Below are 21,273 nucleotides of genomic sequence, written 5' to 3' on the forward strand. Positions count from 1 at the left end.
TAGTTTGTCTTTCAGATCGTGTTTCAAGCTTACAGTTTGGAGGTACAGAACATTTGCAGTTGGTACCAGTCCTCATCAACCTTTCCAGCATGTTTCTGGAATGAACAGTGATAAAATTCCTAGGTTTGCAGGCGAGGATCTCACAAGGAGGAAAATCAAGGTACTAAAAGTGGAGTATCAAGATGTCAATGTTATCTACAGCATTTCTTTCCTGATATCAAAAACATGCTTTTAACTTCCAAATAAGAGAACATTGATTCTTCCTGGGCATGGCACAGCAAAGCAGCCACACAGCTGGAAATAAAGCTCAGGTCCCACCAACTCAACCAAAATCCTTTATTACTGCCACAGGCACCAAACACTGCATCCTGCTTTGAATCCCTTGCTGAAACCTCCCGTATCCCTCTCCACCAGCTCTGAAGAAAACAGAGAGAGATTGTGCTAATATTGGTGGGTGAAACATCTACAGCTGAGCTGCATGAACACCCCCAATGGCATTGCTACATTCCAGTTAATTCTTCTAACCCACTGTTAAGGTCCCTCCCAGCTCCTTCAGTTTATACACATTTGCTTACCAAGTGGCCAAAATCCCTTACCGAAGAGGCACACAGGCTGAGCTAGGGGGCTGATAGCTTTCAGGGCTATCAGAAAATGAAGGCAACATGTTGGTGCATGCACAGACTGCAGCTAAAAAGGACCTTCTGCATTTCAGAGCTGTGTTTTGGGGGACAGAAAGGGATGTTCTGTATTCTGCCCTCTTGCCCACCCTGGTTTAACAAGCCCCCTTCAAGGCACACTCTTAGTGGAGAAGTCACTAGTAGAAAAGACATCTGTCCTCCATTCAAATATTAGGTTATAAACTAAGGCTTCCATGATTTAAACCTCTTTGAGGTCCTCTAAACAAGATAGGAGGTTAAGGCTAAGAGATGGGGCACATCCTTATCACTGCAGCCTAGTTAAACCCCGGATTAGTCCAGTGTTTTGACAATTAGGTTCCTAGCTTGAGTCAGGGAGCTGACGCACTACAGCTCCAGTGGAAGCATGGAAATAGGCAGCTGCTAAATACAGCAATGAAAAAGAGACTCCAAAAGGATGAGAAGCACAGAGATGGGAGTCCCAACCCCCAGCAATAAAAAAAGTAAAAAAAGTTAAAAAAATCATAATGATTAAGGAAATATAATAAAGCCTCCTGTGCCAGGGAGCAGGAGAATGGTCTACACTGGACCTACCAGCCCATTCCACAGTCACCCCAGAGACAGCAAAGATGCCAGCAATGCACTGCTGCACGATGGTCCTGCATGGTATGGGAGTCCTGCTGCTTTCTGCAGGATCAGTACACTTGGACTCTTGAAAATTCAGCTGGAACAGGAGCCCCTGTGGCTGCTGGATACCCCAGTGCTTGCTGAACACCAGCCGGGGGCACCAGGCCTGCAAGTGTCTGTGGGTCAGTCAGACATATGTGTTGTGAAGGGGAGGACTGGCAGCACTGTCCAGGTGAGGCTGCAGCCTGGGCCTGCACGTAACACCCTCCAAAGGCACCTCTGGCTTGGTAGGAGGAAGACATGAGGCTGTGTCCTGCAGCGTGGCTGTGCTGAGATCCCTCACCATATCCTGGAGCACAGCTGTGTTGAAATCCCTGGCTCTGAACACTGGGATGCTGCATCTGGAAAGGAGGAAGAGCCGGAGGCGAAGAGCAATAGTAGCTTTGGGTGGGGTAAGTGCCTGGTGAAGGGTTAATCCTGGGCAGGAAGAAAACAGAAGGTTACAGTGTGTTCAGAACTGGCATTGCCCAGTGATGGAATTGCCCTGAGGGTAGATTTCCTCCTGACCAGTGCTTAGAAAGGTCACTGCAATCCATCAGAGAGATTCATTACAGGAGAAGCTCTAATTATAAGCAGCACTCAAGTAAAAACAGGTTTATTGGCCTCCCAGGACAGATGTTCTCACTTCCAACCCACACCAATTCCACACCCACTGGAGGAGCATGGTTCTTGGTCTCTTTGTGCAAGGAATACTCAAGCCAAACTGCAATGTGCTTGAAGATTACCATACACATCCTCTCTGCCTTCCACTGAACAACACATCTGCTCAGTTATTAACCAGGAGAAGCCACAGCTGCCAAGTGTTATTTATCAAGAAGCCATAAAGGCCTTTGGTGCGAGTAAGAGCCCAGGGTATAGAGTTAAAAGGGAAGGAAGAGAGAGTTACAAGTGAAATTAATCATTCAGAAGCAAGGCCTAGAAACAGCCTTTGCCAGCAGCAGTCATGACTCATCCCAATGGAAGTATCAAGAGAGGCAAGCTGCCTGGAAGCCAAAGCCTCTGGGACTTCAGGAGTACTGCTCAGCCCACGCTCAACGCTGAGCACAGAATCAAGACAATATTCATGAAGAACATGACTGCCAGATTCCCAGCAGGAATAAAAGAGTGGCTCATGCTGGGGGGTTGGGGCTTGGATTTTATTTTATATGAGGTGTGGGTTTGGTTTGGGGTTATTTTTATGTGCGGACACAAACGTGATGCCAAAGCCTGGACCTCCTGGAAGTGTCTCTTGTCTGGTGGCAAGTTGATGCCTGAAGTCTTATGAAAATTTGAAGACAAAAAACCAACAAAAAGCCATTGAGAGCTTTTGCTTGGGAATAAGAATCAAACTAATAAAAATTAAGCCCCAGATGCAGATATAGAACTGGTGTCTATGACACAGAGACATGCAAATTCAGCTGCAGAAATTGAAAGATCCTAGAAACACCTTCCCACGCCCTGCTCGAATGTAAATGTTTATGTAAATACCTTTGAGGCAGAACAGTCTATTTATGTCATCTCACCTGAAGAAATCAGGTTTAGACACAGGGCTGAGGCGCTGTGTGCAACAGTCACCAGCAGAAGCTTGAGACTGATGCAGGCGCAGGCACAGCAGGGAGAAAGTCTCTCCTCCCAAAAGCAGCCCTTGCACAGAAGGGAGAGACTAAAGCCACAACTGCTGCTGGATGTGCCTGGCCTCCCCTGCAAGCACTCACATGTCTGAGTGCCCCAATAGATCCAGGGGGCCCTCCTGCTCCAGGCAAGGGTTTGGTTTATGGTTTCCACACAGGTGAGGGCAGATGGAAACACTTGGGAATGTTTCCATCACAAAGGTTTACAGTGAGCTGATGGCTTCAACAATACGTAGAATTTAACCTTTAATAGAAAACCGAAATCACATCTTAGAATAGGGAAAAAATTGACTTACATTTCCAACCTCTTTTAGGATACAAGTGAGTTCTCATGACTTGTGATATACCCAAACTTAAAACCATTCCTGAACATCAGCCACAGGCCCCCAAGGTTTCTTTTCGGTAAAGCAATCTTGCCTTGACACTGAAATCAGGCATTGGAAAGTTTACACTGAACTTCATGACATCTTTAATTTATAATGCTCTGCTCTTGTATAGGTTTGGACACAACTCACCCCACAGCATTCCTGGGAGGAGAGGTGGGGCAAAGAAAGATAAAGATCATGCTCGAGGGAGCCATACAGCACAGAACAAACGCTGTAAATCCTAATGCTGGGGCAGAACTGCACAACTTAACTTTCATGTCAGCCCAGCTGCAATACCTTTGCATGTGCACACACTGCCCTTGCAGCAAATGAGAGGTTGTTCACTTCAATTTAGCTTTCACTGAAAGACCTGGTTGAGTTAATGTGTGATAATGTATTTGTCACAGTAATGTCACCAGCGTAACATCAGTATGTTCCTCCTAACGCCTAGGATATGAACACAACAAGCACAATACAGCTCTTAAAGGCAACTTAATGCCTCTACTTAGGCTTCAAATTTCCCCTCTATCACAAGATCTTTCACAGGAACTCTTGCACTTACTTGCTGCTTTCGAAGGCTCTTCTCTCTGCTGAGGACCCTGGGATATATTTCAGCCCCGGGATCCTCTTTAGCAGGCTGAAAGGGAACACCCGGTCCAGCTTAGAGCCCACCGACTCTGGAAAATCCAAGCAGAAACAGTAGCCAAGACCATCTGAAGTCAGCAGCATGTCAAGGAGGACCACAGACAAAGCCCACTCATTCCTAACACAGCCACATGCAATCCCCCTCTGGCCACAAACCGCTTTCCCTTGGAGAATCCTCTCAGTTCTACCCAGAGCCTTCTCTGCTCTGCGTTCTCTGCATGCACTAAAGCCACAGGGAAACAGAAGCATGAAGTAAAAACCAAATGCAGAACTGGGTGGGATGAGGACCAGCAAAGCCAGTGACAGCTGAATGCAGAGCAAGAGCCCAGGAAACACCATAAAGCCAGTGCATCTTGGCAGTAAGAACTGCAGCATGTCCTCCCCATCACAAGCCAGCAACCCCCACTCTGGTTCAGGGCTTCACACTTGGAAAGGATACAGGCTTCCCCAGCTAAGAGCCCACACAGGTTACTCAAGAGAGAAGAGTGAGGGATAAACCATGCAATGCAGAGCATAAACCAGGGCACCAGCACCACTGGGACTCTAACCCCAAAAAAAAGAGTCCTCTTCATCCGTGAGCGGGTGGTGGAGACACCCAGAGTAGCAAAAGCTACCGGTATGAATCCTTTGGCATCTTCCACCTCTGACACCCTCGAGACAACAGGCTCAAGTAAGAGGTAGAGGAGGGCAGAGAGGACGGCAAAGGCGAGGGTGAGGAAGCAGTGCTTCACAGTGCCCACATTCTTCTCAAAGCTGCCAGCAAAGTACCAGATGATAATGGCACCACAGGTCAGAGATATCAGGTCTTCGTAGACAAAAATGTAGGTAATCAACCTGTGAACTGAGCACACCAGCACTTTAGAAAAGCAGAGGCAGCAATGCATTTGTTTACAACGCACTTGAGCAAGACGGAGAGTGAGCCTACAGGATTAATGGCTTTCATTTCTATCCTGGTGTAGAAGAGAACTTGAGGGCTTTAAAACCAAGGCGTAAATCATCAGAGTTAAAACAAGTGCCATCTTGGGTATCGCAGACATATGGACTGACTCTTGCTGCTTCCTGGGAAGCTGCCTGGAAAAAAGCAACAGTATCTGTAGTAAATCTCAGTCTCACTAAAAGAGAAGGCAGGAGACATAAAAATTACTGTTATTGTAACTAGGATTTTGGTCAAAGGATAAACACTTCTTACACTGCTAGAAGGCTGACTTTTCTCACCAAAAAACACCTGAACGTTATCAGACCTTGGAAGTGCTCCCAGGCCCTTTGCTTAGCTGTTCTCCTGGGCACCTAGTGAGGATGGAGGCAGAGAGTTCTCCCTCAGTCCCACAGCAGGAAAAACAGCAGTTGTGAGTACAACCCCGGTGCAACCTGTCTGTACCCCTTGGAGACACAGGAGGAGATGGCAGAATTCACCCATCAGCTCCGAGCACTGGACTGCTAAAAGAAATCACTCTTTGGGGTCAAGCAAGAACATGGGAATTAAAAGAGTGATAAAAATCCTTCTGGGAGTAGCACAGGGACTGAGCAAAGCAAACCCTTGCAGCTCCTAGCAGTGTACCCACACTCTGCACAGTGTCACAGAGACAGGGCCGAGGGGGAAGCGGTCTCATACAGGGGAGCTGCGATGGATGTGCAGCGGGCTGGGTGAGGGCCTGGGGCAGGGCCTGGGGCAGGGAAGCGAGGGGCACGGCGCGGGTCATGGGGAAGCCATGGAGGGAGCAGCAGGCTCGGTGGGGAACTTCAGCCAGTGCTCAGAAACGGGGGGTGAGGAGGGCGGACCGAGGGGTTCTGGTTAGGAAGGCTCGGAAAGAAGGGAAGCAAAGGCTCGGTGTGGGGATAGAGGGAGGGCCTGGACCGGCGGTGGGGCGGAAGGACTAAGGAGGCAGCGCAGCCCCGCGCCGGCGGCTCCCGCTCACCTTCCCCGGCGCGCAGGGCCGCGGGCCGCAGCGCAGCGGCGGAGCGGGCGGCGGGAGCTCCCCGCAGCAGCCCGGGCGCGGAGGCACCGAGCGACAGCAGCAGCGTGAGGGCAGCGGCGGCCGGGACCGGAGCCCACCGCGCCGCCATGCTGCCGCGCTCCGCCCCGCTTCCGCCCGCCGCCGGAAAGCCTGGGCTGTTCTCGTGGCAACGGGAGGCCGTTACCATGGAGACGGGCGGGCGGTGCTTTTTCTGGGGGGGATGTTTCCCCTCCTTTTTAATTTTAATTATTTATAATATTTTTATTTCCCTTTTCCAGAAAGGAAAACCCGGGGTCCGGTTAACCCTGGTGGGACGGACCACGCGTTTCCCTTCGGGATGGAGAGGAGCAGGATGGAGGGGTTGCCCAAAGACCCGCATCCTCCACGTCAGTGGTTACGAACCTGCTGGAACCGCATCATGGTGCTTTGCTGTTTGCCTGCGGTGGTGTGCGTGCAACAGGGGAAGTTGCGGATGGGGTGATCCAGCACCCGGAGGAGCCCCTGCGTGAGGAGAGGGACATGCAGGAGAAAAGGAGGAGGAGGGAGAAATAGAGGCTTTGCTCCAAGGACGATGGGAGGCCCCAGCAGCGAGTAGAGCAGCTACGTGGCAGAGACACTGCGGCCCCCACCTCCCCCTCCGGATGAGACCCCAGTCGCTGGCTGTTGTCTAAGGAGAGAACAGTGGGGTCTCATCCACCCAGGAAGGAGCCTCAACATAAGAAGGACATGGAGCTGCCGGAGCAAGGCCAGAGGAGGCCACGAGGATGATCCGGGGCTGGAGCAGCTCCCCTATGGAGATAGGCTGAGAACATTGGGGCTGTTCAGCCTGGAGAAGAGAAGCTGCTGGAGACCTCAGAGCAGCTTCCAGGGTCTGAAGGGGGCTACAAGGATGCTGGAGAGGGACCTTCATCAGGAGCTGTAGTGATAGGAAAAGGGGTGATGGGTTCAACTGAAAACTGAAACAGGGGAAGTTCAGGTTAGATATAAGGCAGAAGTTCTTTACTGTGAGGGTGGTGAGGCACTGAAATGCGTTGCCCAAGGAAGTTGTGAATGCTCCATCCCTGGCAGTGTTCAAAGCCAGGTTGTATGGAGCCTTGGGTGACATGGTTTAGTGTGAGGTGTCCTTGCCCATGGCAGGGGGTTGGAACGGGATGATCTTACGGTCCTTTCCAACCCAAACCATTCTATGATCCACCTTCCCACACTCCCTCTGAATTTGCAAAGTGGGGAAAGAGTTTGAAGCTGCTGGGATCGCCTCCAGCCAAGGGCAGTGAGCAGAGCACTGAGGGGCCAACATCTTTTCCCCATCCCAGCTTCGAAGCTCGTGACTGGAAGCAGCAGGAGAGCACAGCACCGATGTGTCAGCAGGCACACAGCAGCTCATCACTCCAATTAATGCCATTTTCCATTTATGAGAATCCTTCAGTCTCTGAGGAACACCAAGGCACTGAGAGACTCTACACAGAGCCAAAGATCCCGCCACCACTCCCACCCTGCCCCTGGCTACAGAGCATTGCTAGGGATCTGCCTTAATCCCAAGGGATTGCACAGGCAGCCTTGCCGTGGAGTCCCAGGTTGTTGAAGGCTAAATGGTGCAGGAGGTGTTGAGGATGAAGGAGATGAAGTTTTTCAAGGAGAAGCTGAAAGCTGGGCAGAGAGCTCAACCTCCTTTTTCGTTGCAATCATTCTAGCCACTGCTTGCTTTGCAGAAACATATTTTAGGCTGTGGCAGTGGGATTTGCTTCCTGCTGCTACGCCCAGGGGGGAAGAAACAGCCCAAATTATTTGCAAATCTGCTCAAGCCATTAGTTGAAACCAGAGAATACTCTTCACTGCCTTGAAAAAGAAAAGATTCAAGGTAAAACCTCGCTGAAGCATGTGCAGACTGCCACCAGACAGAAGGTGTGCAACTGTTAGCTCTCCCTCTCGCAGGAAGGCAGCTCGGTCTGAAACGAGAGACAGGACTGCTGAAAACCCAGTCGGATGGAATAATCAATGTTGCTTTCACTGCTGTTTTGGTTCATTCCTCGCTAATCTTCCTTTCTGAAGTGATGTCCTTCCTTTCCTAGAAGTGGCTGCCAAGATCATGACCCCTTTGCTTGGAAAGCCACTCTCTGAGTCGATATTTGCCTTTTTGAGACAGTTAGAAGCTCTGCCAAACCTTTTTTATTTTAGGACCCAGATTTTTGATGTTTTAACTCTGTCACAGAATCCCAGCCTGGTTTGGGTTGGAAGGGACCTTGAAGCTCCTCCAGCTCCAACCCCCTGCCATGAGCAGGGACACCTTCCACTAGAGCAGGTTGCTCCAAGCCCCTGTGTCCAACCTGGCCTTGAACACTGCCAGGGATGGGGCAGCCACAGCTTCTCTGGGCACCCTGTGCCAGCGCCTCAGCACCCTCACTGGGAAGAGCTTCTGCCTTAGATCCAACCTAAATCTCCCCTGTTTACGTTTGAACCCACCACCCCTTGTCTTAGCATCCTGCCCCAAACCACGATGCACAAGCAGGCGTCTGCCCACCTTCCCTCACCAGCATCCCCCGCTTCCCTGCCCATGCCCTGCGTGCAAATTAAACCCAATTAATCACTCCAGCGATTTAATCACTCCCTCCCTCCCCGCACATCCCTGTACAGCGCCGAGCCCTCTCCTCCATCCCACTACCACCACCCCCCCTCCCACCGCGGTGACTTGGTACGGCCCTTCCCTTGCACCCCCACTCCCCCACGCACGTGGTAGGCGCCGCGCCCGCGGATTGGCTGCGGGGCCCCGCAGTCCGCGCGAGCTGCGGGTGCTCCAGTGTGCGCGCGGCCGGCGCGGCGCTCAGTCCTTCGGTCGCTCCGTCCCGCTCAGCCCCGGTCACCGGCCGCCGCCGCTATGGCTTCGGGTAGGTGCTTCCCGGCCCCCGCCGGGCTGGGGGGGACGGGACGCTGGTGGCGGCTCCGCTTCCCGTCGCTTAAACGCGGGTGTGGCGGTGTGGGCGCGGAGGAGGGTGGGCGTGCGCCATGTGGCGCAGGTGTGGAGGAGGAGGAGGAGGCCGCGGCCATGTTATGGGGAGACGCGGCTCCTTCCCCTCCCGCCTCGGCCCCTCGCACCTTCCCTTCCCCCCGGTTACCGCCCGCTCCGGAGCGCCGAGGGGGAGGGGGGGCACGCCCCCTATCCGCGAGGCCACGCCCCCTCCCCGGGGAGCCCCCGCTCCGCCCGGGGCCGCCCCTTTACGGCCCGGACACGCCCCCCACCCCCCGGTGTCGCAATGGGGTGGGAGGGGGGATCCCACGGGGGGACCCCGCCAAGCCTGTGGGACCCACCTTTGGGTTGTGCCACCTCCCCCCCGCGACGTGAGATTTGAGCCTCGTTTTGGGTCATGGGGCCCCCCCCCCTTTAGGGTCATGGTCCCCCTTTGGGTTGTGTCCCCTCCACCCGGTGTGAGATGTAGACCCACCTTTGGGTGGTGGCACTCGCTGCACATGGTTTGTGTGCTTCCCCCTTTGGGTCAGCACCCCACATGGAACGCAGACGTCCTAGCATGGCACTCACCTTTGCGTCCCAGTATCTGCTGCATGTGCTCTGTGTTCTGCTTTAGCCCCCAGCACAGCGAAGGGGGTAGCTCCACGCCCCCCTGCAACGGGCTTAAAAATGCTCTTGGCTGTAATTCTCCGATGGAGGCCTTTAGCTGGGTATGGAGACAGCATGTCTGCTGTCCCAGATGACTTCATGCAGCCCAGCTTTTCCTGCAAGCTGTTTTTCATCCCATTTGAGGTCCCAGCAGCAGCAATACCCCTGTGGAGCTGTGGATAGGTAGTGTATCCTGGAATGGAAGAGGGAATTCCCCAAGGCTCTAAGTGCTTTGGGGAGTGAGCCATGTTTTGTTAGGGTTGAGCCGTCTTAGTGTCGTCTCACATACACATATATGAATGATAAAGAACAAAACCAAAGCAAGGTATGTTCCTTTAATGCAAGGAACAGTTCTTTACCTTTAGGAGAAAGCATATCCAAAGATACTGTACAATGAGTTCAGACTATGAATTCTTCTACTAAATGAATAAAGTTTGGCAGTAAACTAAAAGCCTCTTTCTTTCCAGACCTCAAAAGTACTTTGCAGTCGGGCACCTGAGTGTCTCCTCTGGTTTTACTCTATGGTGGTGTTCAAACATGAGATTCTTTTTGAATACAACAAAAGCAACGCTGCTGCTTTATATGAATTACTTTGTGTGAGAACTTCAGTTTTCAAATGTACACAGCAGGCTCTTGTATCTTAAGAGGAATACATGTCCTGAGTGGTGCAGGGAGACTACTGTGCTATGCCCTGCTTCATCCACAGGGGATTTTTCTATGAGCTTTTCAAACATTCAGAAAAAGTGTTTGTATATCCAGGAATTCCCAGAATAAACCATCTGTTGTTTCCAGAAATCTGTAACAGTCTCTTGGCCCCAGTGAGCCCACCAAAATAAATCAATCAGAAGCCTGTAGGCTAAGAGATCCAGTGAAGGATGTATAAGTAAAGGAGAATCCTCTGATTCTGCCTATTCCTATTTTACAGGCTCTGGTTGTTTCCAAACTTTTCCCCAAATGTTGTGGTTTGGCAGAAGTTTGTAAGTGAGAAGCTAAGGAGATTAAATATAGTCATTCAGTTTATAGCTAATTGCATCCTTAGTCAAGAATTCTTTCTGATATAACCATTAATATTCTTTCCTTTAATTAGCAGCATTAATGGCGTATAAATTTTTGAGTTAAACCAGAGTTTTGAAGGTGGTTACCTATTTAATACTCATCTTTGTGATCACTTAAATTGAAATAACATCAGAATTTGACCTTCAGCTCATTAAAAACACTCAACATGTTTGAGCTGCACTTCTAGGTTGGCTTTTTAATTGCTTTTCATTATGGAAAGGCGATGAAATATTTGTGTAGCAGTGCAGAAGGAGGAGAATGTTTCACATCTGAGTGAAACTGCTTTATAGGAGGTGTGAAATGAAATACTCCTTCATCTCATCTCAGCTTTTAGTAAACTTTTCTCTTGCAGAATACGAAATTTGCTGCTTTGTGTTGCTTTGAGGAGATACTTTATCATTAAAAATACTTCTTCATGTTTGAAGAGCTTAGGTGATATCCTCATCTTGGAGTTGCATATGCATGTGTTTAAGTATATGTGTAACTAGGATTTGATTTATAACCAGAGGTTATAATGAACAGGCTTTCAGCAAGTTGATGAGTGTTTTGATTGGAAAATGGTTGTAGTCGTTCCTAGTTTATGACAGTTATCTTGCATTGTAATTAACTCTTGATTTCAGCTTTCCAGTCAGTTTTAAGAGTTTAGAGAGAGAGCTTTGGGGAAAGACTGAAATCAGGGCTGAAAGCAGAGACGTTCCTGCCAGTTTTTATTAGACCACAGCACCACAATATTTGTACAAGTCCTTGAAGTGATTTGAAAGGAACAGAAAAATTGCAGGGCTGTTACCCAGAGTGACAGGCTGCTAGAGAAAGGGAAATTCCCACTTTCTTGTCTAGGTTTTGACAAGAAGGTGGGAATTTCAAGCAGAAATGTCAAGAGGAATTGATGAGACTCCCTCATAGAAAGCAGATGGATGGAATCTGTGTAGTTAAGAAGTTGGTGGTGCATTGAGCAGCTTGGGGGTGTGAGGGTATCTCTGAAGAGATGGAGCCTGCTCGTGACAGTCTGAATTCTGAAGGGTCTGAGGTTGATGGAGCAAAGAGTGCGTGTTCTGGGTGTCTGCATCTGTTTGCTGGTTTGGAAAACTAAACTGGTAGGAATGTGTGTTTTCCCCTGGATAGTAAGAGCTTTTAACACATAGAATTGTAGGAATTTGCATTGAAAAATTTAGATACATAAAGATATGAGGAAATCCATCATTTTGACATTAACAAGCTAAAATACATGATAAACAGACACTGGTAAGTAAAGACAAACACCCTACTGAAGAACTGAATTGCAGGTAGTAGGGGGTTTGCTGGACTATAAATACAAGTCACACCATTTCAGTGAATTTTATTTTAACTTGAGGTTGTATTTTGAAATCCATGTTCTTCCAATGTGTTTCAAGAATAAATATCCATGATAACTGATGTTTATATTGGAAATAATATCCATAATGCCTGCCTGGCATGTTCTGTTGTGTGAATGAATTCATTCCTGCACGGTTTGAGCTATCAGTAATGTTTCTCTTTTTGCAATACGAGAGAAGGGAAGTGTCATGGTTCCTGCATCCCTGATTTGACATCTCCAGATTCGTGTGCCCTTTGCTAGGCAGTTTTCTTATGGCATCTTAAAAAGGGGTTCAGTAGGACTGACCTGCTTAGCTTTGCTTGACTAATTAAGCTGCTGCATTGTTCCTGTTCATTGATGATGGTGGTCTTTGGTGGCCATTAGAGGGGGTTTTACAGTCCTGGATATTTGAAGAGACTCCTTGAAAATGGAATTCAGGTCCTTCAAAAAGAAGGTTCAAAGTGGCCATACCTGCGTTGTGTTCCCTGCACCCTGTGCTCCTGTTCTCCCAGTCTTAGCATTTGCTAATGAAGAGGAAGCTGTCTCATTCTGCATGGAAAGCAGTTGCATTATCCAGTGTACTTGAACCTTCTTCCTTCTCCCCAAGTTTTTTCCTTTTACAGTAAGTAGAAGAATAAAATGTTAATTTTAAGTTCTCAATATGATTTAATTCTTTTTCTAGATTCTGGAAGTTACAGTCAGTCTGGGGGCCAGCAGAGGTATGTGCGTGGGGTTTTTTTTGCTTTTAGCAATTAAATCTGCAAAATAAAAGGCTGTTTAGTATTCCCAGCATGATGTTTGAATCTTCAGGCATAGCAGAGGGTTGATATGTTCTTGGAGTTATGGGTGCAGAAAGCTTGCTGCCTTGGGCCTTTATTAATATATCTTATAAACTAGGGGAAAAAAATCTTCCTGAAGAGAAGGCAATAAGCAGGTTTATATTGGAATGACATTGGAAGAGCTTTGGAAATGTCATGAATATAGAGAAATATTTTTCATGTAACTGCTTTAAGCTGTTCAAGATTTTAGCCAAAGGTTCTATAACTGGAAAGATGATGGGCCATATAGATGTAAAGAATGTACATACTTCTATATTTACTTCTATACTTGTATAGAAGTAAAATTTCACTTTTCCATCTGATAACTGTTCATAATTGTGAAAATTAAAAGCCTGTTCATAAAATAGCTCAAGTTCTGGGGGGGGGGGGGTGGTATTTTCATTGGTGAAACAAAAGTGCTTTTATAGGAGCATGAAAATCATGGCTAATACTGACTGTGCTAATGAAAGTCATAAGGTTCTATGTGTATAGCACTATGTGAGTTTGAGTTCATATCTGAATATGATATGAGTTTCAGCACATGGTGGTTCTCTCTGTTCATGAAGTCTTAAAGTGGCAGAATAACAAGTAAGTATAACCTCAAGCGAGTGTGTTTTTGATGGTGATATTGCTGAATAGTCCAACAAATACCAACTTGACCATCATTGAAGTAAAATTAACTTGGTAAGAGTATGCTGCAAAACTTAAAATGCCTTGGTTTCATATGGTACCAGTTTCTGTGATTCTGAAGAATCTGCCAAATGACAGTAATACCAACTTTTATGTACTTTAAACTTACACTTGAAACACAGCAGAAATCAGAATAAGCTTTTCTGCCTTCTGACAGGCAAGTGTGGTAACCATTAATTCATTGATGTGGTTTTAATATGCCTACAACTGCAGTACTTGGATTAAACACTTCGTTTGGCATGAAAAAAACCTTAAAATAATGCCAAAAATACCTTTACTTTCCAACCCATGTGGAGGGCAATATAAGCATTTACTAAATGCATTTTTCTCTTGCAGCTATTCATCCTATGGCAATCAGAGCAGTCAAAATTATGGACAACCACAGGTAAGGTGATAAAACCCATCATGTCTTTCAAAGCAGATGTTCCTTGAGTAAAAAGAATTGTTCCTGAGTGACCATATACGGGCCAGGAAGAATTCCATTCTCAGCTGTGCTTGATGTGTGCAGTTGTGTCTAGTGAAGAATAACTGTAATTAGCTGCTGGAAGTTACACTTATGTGAGGACGTTCTTGAAATTACAGGGATATTCTGGTTATGGGCAGAGTGGAGACAATTCCTCCTATGGACAGAACTATGGAAGCTATCATGGGAACTATGGACAAAATCAAACAGGTTTGGCTAGCTTGTTACATTCATTGGCAGTAATTAAAAGGTGAATATTTACTAAAAATGTTCTTCCTCAATTTCCAGGTTATGGACAAGATTCCCAGGGATACGATGATGAATCCAGTTATGAAAATCAGAATCAGAGCTCGTACAACCAGCAGTCTTATGGCAGTCAGGGGCAGCAGAAAGGGTCGTCCAGAGGGTAAGGAGGCTGAGATTAACAGGATCTATTTAAAGTGCTATCTAGTAGTTGTATGTTCTTAACTAGAGCTATAGCAAATTTCATTGCTGAAAAAAGGACAAACATCTGAAAATCCACGTTCTTAAAACATTTTTAATGCCTGAAAGAGCAGGAGGAAAAGGAAGAATATTTCTTTGTGTAAGAAGGATGGATGCTGTTGTTTCGAAGTCAAGATGTATGGGGAGATACACTTCAGAAGGTCTTTGGATAGTGATTAAAATGAAGAATGAACCTGGTAGAGAGTATTTTGATTAGGAAAAAGATGTATGAGGTACCTCTCCAGTCATGTTCTTTTGCATAAACTTACAGTACTCTTTTATTAACTTCAAGTAAACTGTCGGCAAGGAAGTTCTTAGCTGTTCTTAGATTTGCAGGCTTCTTATCTGACTTAGAGTGCCTTTTCTTTGTGAAAGAAGAGGAAAGGATTCAGAAATGTTGTTCCAGAAATACCTTTTCCAACTAAGTAGGATTCTCAAAACATGACAGTTTTATATCCTCATCTGTAACTTCACTGTGTGTTGCAATGTGTGTGTAACTAGAGTGTGTGCATACCACACTCTAGTACTTCACGCTATTGCAAATGTATGTTTCTTGTAAGTGATATTGTACCTCCAGTAAGTTTCAGGAGGATTAATGATACAGCTTTGAAAGTGTGTTGGAAAATACAACCCAGCTTCCCTTAATGACTTACAAGGCCACATTTTGCTTGAATACCTTTGTTATCTAATTCTAAGCTTCGTGCACACACCCCAAGGTTGCTGCTTGCATTATATCTTTATTGAGGATCATGTGGCCTTTCAAATACAGTCTGTACTAAACCTCATCCTTGTTTGCAAGGTCCAAATATTTTTGTGTATTTTTGCAAGCTGATAGAACAGTCTGGACTTGAACAAATCTGTGCTGGGTTTCTGCTTCTGTAGTTATTGTTACAAAACATCTTAATATGAACAAGCAGGGTCTTTATCTGTCAACAGTAGGTGCTGTCACTCTGAGTGTCTTTTACACATCCCTAACAAAGGCTGGTAGATGGTTAAGTTTTGCTTTGCTTTGTTTTCTGAGCATTTTAGAGCTGTACAAAGGTACAGGACTAGGCAATAATGTGGGGTTTAACTGTTGGCATCCAGTGGGGAAAAAATGCAATAGATTCTCCAACAAGTTGGTTTTAATCAAGGAAACAAAAAAGAGACCTTGGAGGGAAACTCTTCAATGTATGGTTGCAACAAGTAAGGAGAAATTGAGAAATTAAATGGTGGCAGTTTTGAAGAGGATAGCCACAAAGTTGTAGCTCTCACCTCCTAAGGGAGGTAAGGAAGGAAACCAGTAAATAGCGTGGATGCTCTCAACGATGCTTCTTTCCATATGGTGCAAAGTGGAGCTTGTTTTGAAGTGAAGATATTAACAAAAAGTCTTCATAAGCTCTCTGCCACTGGGATTAGTTATATTAAAGCTCAGATCTAGGCTAGGACTGGGTCAGAGCAAACTAGGTGGTTATTTATGCAGATAGGATATTTTGAGGTGGGTTGAATCCAATGGACTTCATCTTAGAGTGCTTTGAAAAGCTGGTGGAGACTCTCTGTAGGCTCTTAGGTTTTATTGTTTGCTTTTCTGGGACATTTTGGCTAGCAAGCAAGATTGCCAAAGACTCGAGAGTGGCAAACATAGTGCCTCATCCTTTGAAATAGGGTGGGAGCAGGGAGGAGGAAGAGAAGAAAGAATGGCAGAGGTCAGTGATTAACTTCAGTTACTGAAAAAATAATACAGTTAAGCCACAACTATGTACCCAGGGGGAAAACAAAGGTGTGAGTAACAGCCATTGTTTCCTGCATGCAATTTCTCATCAACCTATCTACTGTCTTGCTATGAGAGGGTGACCCAACTGGAACTATTATCTAGATTTTTACAATATTTTTGTTTCTACCTTGGATGCTGAAGCAGCCTAGGGAAGTATGGTGCAGATGAGATGATCTTGTGGTTGCTCTGAAGTTGTTATTAGTCAGAGAAGAGTTACAACTCCCTCTTAGAATGTATAGCCATGTTGTGTTGGAATACCTTAGATGTGATATTCGTCAGTGTTCGTGATGGAAGTTGGTGGGATAATATATGTAGATGACACTAAAGTGAGGGGAACTGCAAGTATGATGGAGAACATCACAAGAGTTAGAACGGTTCTTGGCCAAATGCTACAACACCCAGAAAAAGATAAGCTGCAATTCAATGGAAGCAAAATTGGGGGATTTTTTTGTTTCATAGGCAGCAGGAATGAGCTGCACAATACAATGTGAGCAGCAGGCATGTTCCCTGCAGTTCTGTAGAGAAGGATTTGGTGTTCAGTGGCTCAGCTGTAGTCATGCTACTGGGGAGAGGGGAGAAAGCAGCATCGTACTGGGGTGTGTACAGTGAGTGATGCTCTTAAGTTACATTTACAGTGGAAATGGAGGATGTCTTGAAAGCAATGGGAATGTACAGTTTTCTGCCTTGCTTTTATCAGAAGCCAAATACATCCCGACAGAGGTGAAACACAGTGTTTTCCTATCTGTATGCCAGTAATGATTGGGAGGTAACTGTGATTAGGAAGTTTGAGCAATGTCATGAATTTTCAGCCGTTATTTTGCTCTCTGTTCTGTGAACATTTAGCTATTAATACCAATTCTGTTTATTTTAAGTGGAAGAGGCTCTTATGAACAGAAGTCAAACTATGGTCAGCACCAAAGCTCTTATGACCAGCAGTCAAGCTATGGACAAAACCAAGACTCTTATGACCAGCAGTCAAGCTCATATGACCAGCAGTCGGGCTATGGCCACCAGGGCTCATATGACCAGCAGTCGGGCTATGGCCACCAGAGCTCATATGACCAAAAGTCAGGCTATAACCAGCACCAAAGCTCATATGGCCATTCTCAGCAATCCTACCAGTCTCAGAAGGGAAGCTATAGCCACAACAGCCAAGGTAAAATTCACAGGTTAAGTTCAATATTGGCTAGTAAAATTGAGCAGAAATGCTGTGAAATAGTTAGATTGCATTCCACGGACAGTTGATTTGATGAATAGTTAAAACTTTTTCATGTTGCTATTCTTGGGGAATGTTTTATTTGTTAAGACTTTCAAAACGTTATGCAGAGATGAAAAACTTGGGGTCCTCAAAATTGTTGCATTCGCATTTGTTGGAGACAGCCTTTCAGAGTCTGTGTCCCTGAATTCTGCAAAACCTAAATGGAATTTTCTTCCTAAGCCATTTTGAACCTTCTTCCTACATGAAGGTGACATGTCTTGATCAGTCATGAAGAGCTTTTGCACTTCATATTCCAGCTTTATGCTGTGTAGGTGAATTCTGAGATAGAAGGAAATGAGAAGTTTAAGATCGACCCTTCTTTTTGCAGTAACTTCACACCAGCGGCACAACCCACTCTCTTTGTCCTTGTTCTGTATTCAGTGATGCCTTTTGCCAACTGGGAAGGGGATATGGAAGTAGAATCTGAAGTATATTTTAGACAACATGTGTTTAACATTGGAAAATGGAGAACAGTGTTTACATTCTGAGATACCTTGTGACCCTGGGAGCTAAGAGAGAGAACCAGAACAAAACCAAACTTTGCTCCATTACTTTGTGGTGTAGATAACATGAGAGATTTAGGAGTTGATGCTTTGCAGATTTAAATGGCAGACCAGGGAAGGAAAACCTGTAGGATGGGAATTTTCACTGCAGTTTGCACTACAGTTCACTCAGGTTTTGTGTTATTCATTCCTCCAGATGATCGTCGTGAAAAGAGTAGGTATGGAGAAGATAATAGAGGATATGGCGGGTCACAGGGAGGAGGTAGAGGGGGATATGACATGGATGGAAGAGGTCATATGTCTGGATATAGGTAAGTGATCTCATTCCTGTGCCTGCAGTTCCCTACCCTTGTTTCTTATTATTTAGCTGGCTTTTTTTGTTTACTACATGTCTATTCCTAATGTGGCTCAGATTTAGATTTCTAAAAATGGGAGGTTTCTAAAATTAAACCTTTCTGCACTGCACAGAAACACATTTTGCTTAGGAAAAGCTTTTAGATTATGACACGTAGCTGTATTTTATTTACATGTGTTGCAATACACAAACTGCCTGAGCACATCCCTTAAAATAAGATATTGTTAAAACCTGTAACAATTTGTTTTCAGTTAGAAGAAAACCAACAGCCAGGGATTGAGAAAGTTTTATACAATTCATAGCTAACATTTTAGCAGGGAAGTTTTGACTTTACAATGGCAAATACTAAGGGTGGCTAATTATCTTTCTGCTTCCTAAATAAGTCAGTAATAACATTACTTGTTCTTTACTGGGTTGTTTCGTGGTTTGGGGTTTTTTTCAGTTTAAACTTCTATTAAAATACAGTTTTTATTATTGGCTTAGCTGTCGGTTTCAACGCACTTATTTTAAGTAGATCTTAAGTATTAACAGTCCTGTTACCCTTCTGCCATTGTGGTAGGCCTTGCTCCTGTCAAGAAAATTTATGTACATATTTAATGTAGTGTGTGCAGATGATTTCATGCATAGGTCAGAGTTTGGGATCTTTGCTTTAAGTCCTGTTGCATTAGGCCAGATCACGTTATTATTTCTTAATAAACTAGCACAATTTGCTACCCTTTCATTCCCTCTCTGAAGTGGTTGGGGGTGTAGAGTGCTCGCTGATGCAAAGTAAGGATGTGGGAGCTTCCAGTGGGCTGTGGAGTGTTGCTTGTTCACACCACTGACCCTTTAATAGGCTGCACAGTTGCGGGTTATTGCTAGAACTCCAGAGAGAGAACTCTTAATTGTACAGCACTGAACGGACCTAAACTAAATAAAATAATCTAAAAGCATGTTAAGACTTGGTTAGCTTTTAAAGTATTGATTTTAAAACCATAGTTTAAATTTGCCTGCTTCGAAGGTGGTCCCAAATTGTACTTCATGGCTTGTTGCTTCGATGACATAGGTGGGACCCTGCCTCGCCTATTTAGGTGTGGTAGCATAATTACAGAAGTGTGTTAGTACTTACTTCGTGTTAGAGTTTGCTGGGGTTTTATACAATAGAAACTTAACCAGCAAAGTGATTTCTAAGTTAATTTTCAGTTAAAACCGAACAATTGCTTTTAAATCAGTTTTTCTGTGTGGATGAGGGGTTTCCATATTCCTATGATAAAATCTAGGGCTTTAAAAAAACATTCATAGGTGAGCCCTTTCCAAGAAGAGGAATGAATGTGAGCTTCAAAAAACACACTTTTGGTACATTTTATCACTTTGAAACAAACTTCTGTCTTTGCGAGATAAAGTAAATTAAATTGATGTCTGTGAAAATAAAGCCTCTTCCCATATTTTTCCAAATTGTAAGGAAAGTTTTTTGTTCACACATCCATGTAGATAATAGTACTTCAGTGGAAAGCCAAAAGAAAAAGAGTGGAAGCGAATGGAGAAGTGGGGGAAAATACAGCAAAGTGGGAAGGCATTTAATAGGAATTCTGTTCACTTCTAGTAAGTGATGCAGTCTTTAATGCTGTTTGCAGTGAATTTTTTCTGAAACCACAGTGTCATATATATTTGTTCAGTCTTTCTGCATAAAAATGATGGAGAATTCTGTTTCTGATGTGTTTTACCGAAGTCATTCCTAATAGGAAAGTGTAAAGGTTAAATTAAATACCAAACTGTAAAATCAAGGGGAAAATACCTTCTAATCAGGTAAGAAATCATGTTTAGTCCTGTGAAAATGTGGGCTTTAAGGGTAGGTTCTTGGGTTTATTTCCTTGAGTTTCTCTTTTTCCCTCCCTCCCCTAAAAGCAGGTTGTGTAGGAATGTTAAGTCTGTCTCCAGTAACTAGTTATCATTTCAGTTTTATACTTCGATCATATTCTAATGCTTTACATTAAATCTCGAATCCATAGCCACTAGGAAATAATCTGTCTAAAAGTCTTGCCTACACAGATACTTGTAATCATGTAGGCTTTGACCTTCATAGTGCTTAGAAAATAATGTGTAACTGAGTTCTATCAACACACACACGCAGAGAAGTAAATTGTTCTTTGACATTACTAAAAACATTAATAGCTAACGTGAGGCCATAGCGAAGGAATCTCTTCTGTGTTAGCAAGCAATAAAGATTTTGTCTGGACAGGCAGAACATGTTGCAGCTTGTTGCTCGTTGTAAGAGCTGTACCCAGTGGTTGGTGTTCTCACAGCTGTATTGCCTAACCTGCTCCATCGTGCTGGGTGCTGCATCCCCATTACAGGCATCATCCTGCACTTGCGAGACGGTGACTTGGCTGCAACATCAGTTCTCCCACAGGATTTGTGCGAGTTGCAGTGGCCTGTATAAACCTACCCTGCATGGAAGACCCTTCAGAGCAGTGTGCAAATTCCATTATTCTGGAATACTTAGGACAAAATCCAGTTAGCATTTTTAAATTCTAAGAGCTTTCATTTCTTTGAATAACCTTTCTGAAAGTACTTCAAAACCTATTTGGCAATGTTAAGGTATGAATTGTTATTCCAAAAACCAGAATGATTTGAATACGTACTATAATGAATGCTTTCAGCACTCATTTTTCTTTTGTGCCTGTGCAGTCAGGCAGCACTGAGAAGAAAATATCTCTTGAGAAATTACTGTTCAGATTCTCTAGGTTACGTTACGATAGAGAACAATCATTTTCTAATGTGTCAGATGTTCACTTTTTAATCTCATTAACTCAGGGTTTCCAAATTATTCAGGGTTTTTTTTTTTAGTGGCCTTGAATTACATCTTTGGGAGCTTTAGTAGAATTTTTCACCCTTTCATTGTGAAGCTTGAAAAAGTTATGGTCTCACTAATTTGTATTCTGGCTAAGAAGCAAAATCTTTTGTGGGTTTTTTAAACCCACAGTAGAGGAGTCTCATGTTTGAGCTCTTCTGGTTAGAAAGCAGGTACGCCAGGTCTTGAGAATGCAGAGTTTTACTTTCAATTATTCTTCCAAG

General features: G+C 45.0%; 2 protein-coding genes across 6 annotated transcripts in view; one reads left to right on the plus strand and one right to left on the minus strand.

Moving 5' to 3' along the window:
• RHBDD2 (rhomboid domain containing 2) lies at nt 1–8,643 on the minus strand. Of its 4 annotated transcripts, none has more exons than XM_030472336.1 (4): nt 8,625–8,643; nt 4,382–5,013; nt 3,860–4,010; nt 1–1,739 (listed from the first exon to the last, which is right to left on the minus strand). In XM_030472336.1, the coding sequence occupies exons 2-4, from the start codon at nt 4,824–4,826 to the stop codon at nt 1,331–1,333; spliced, it is 1,005 nt and encodes a 334-aa protein (XP_030328196.1). In that variant the 5' UTR covers nt 4,827–5,013; nt 8,625–8,643; the 3' UTR covers nt 1–1,330. The 4 variants fall into 4 exon arrangements, with proteins under 4 accessions (XP_030328196.1, XP_030328195.1, XP_030328194.1 ...); XM_030472335.1 differs by lacking the exon at nt 8,625–8,643 and adding an exon at nt 6,300–6,432; XM_030472334.1 differs by lacking the exon at nt 8,625–8,643 and adding an exon at nt 5,859–6,022.
• Nucleotides 8,640–21,273, plus strand: part of TAF15 (TATA-box binding protein associated factor 15) — a 21,537-nt gene continuing 8,903 nt past the window's right edge. The window contains exons 1-7 of one of the 2 annotated variants that reach the window (XM_030472332.1): nt 8,640–8,779; nt 12,579–12,615; nt 13,741–13,789; nt 13,987–14,077; nt 14,156–14,273; nt 16,976–17,259; nt 18,061–18,175. In XM_030472332.1, the coding sequence (XP_030328192.1) occupies nt 8,770–8,779; nt 12,579–12,615; nt 13,741–13,789; nt 13,987–14,077; nt 14,156–14,273; nt 16,976–17,259; nt 18,061–18,175 (704 nt within the window). In that variant the 5' untranslated portion in view covers nt 8,640–8,769. The remainder of the gene's footprint in view (nt 8,780–12,578; nt 12,616–13,740; nt 13,790–13,986; nt 14,078–14,155; nt 14,274–16,975; nt 17,260–18,060; nt 18,176–21,273) is intronic. The other variant, XM_030472333.1, reaches the window with a different exon arrangement.

This window comes from Strigops habroptila (genome assembly GCF_004027225.2).
Source record: "Strigops habroptila isolate Jane chromosome 13 unlocalized genomic scaffold, bStrHab1.2.pri S16, whole genome shotgun sequence".
In the NCBI taxonomy this organism is placed as follows: Eukaryota; Metazoa; Chordata; class Aves; order Psittaciformes; family Psittacidae; genus Strigops; species Strigops habroptila.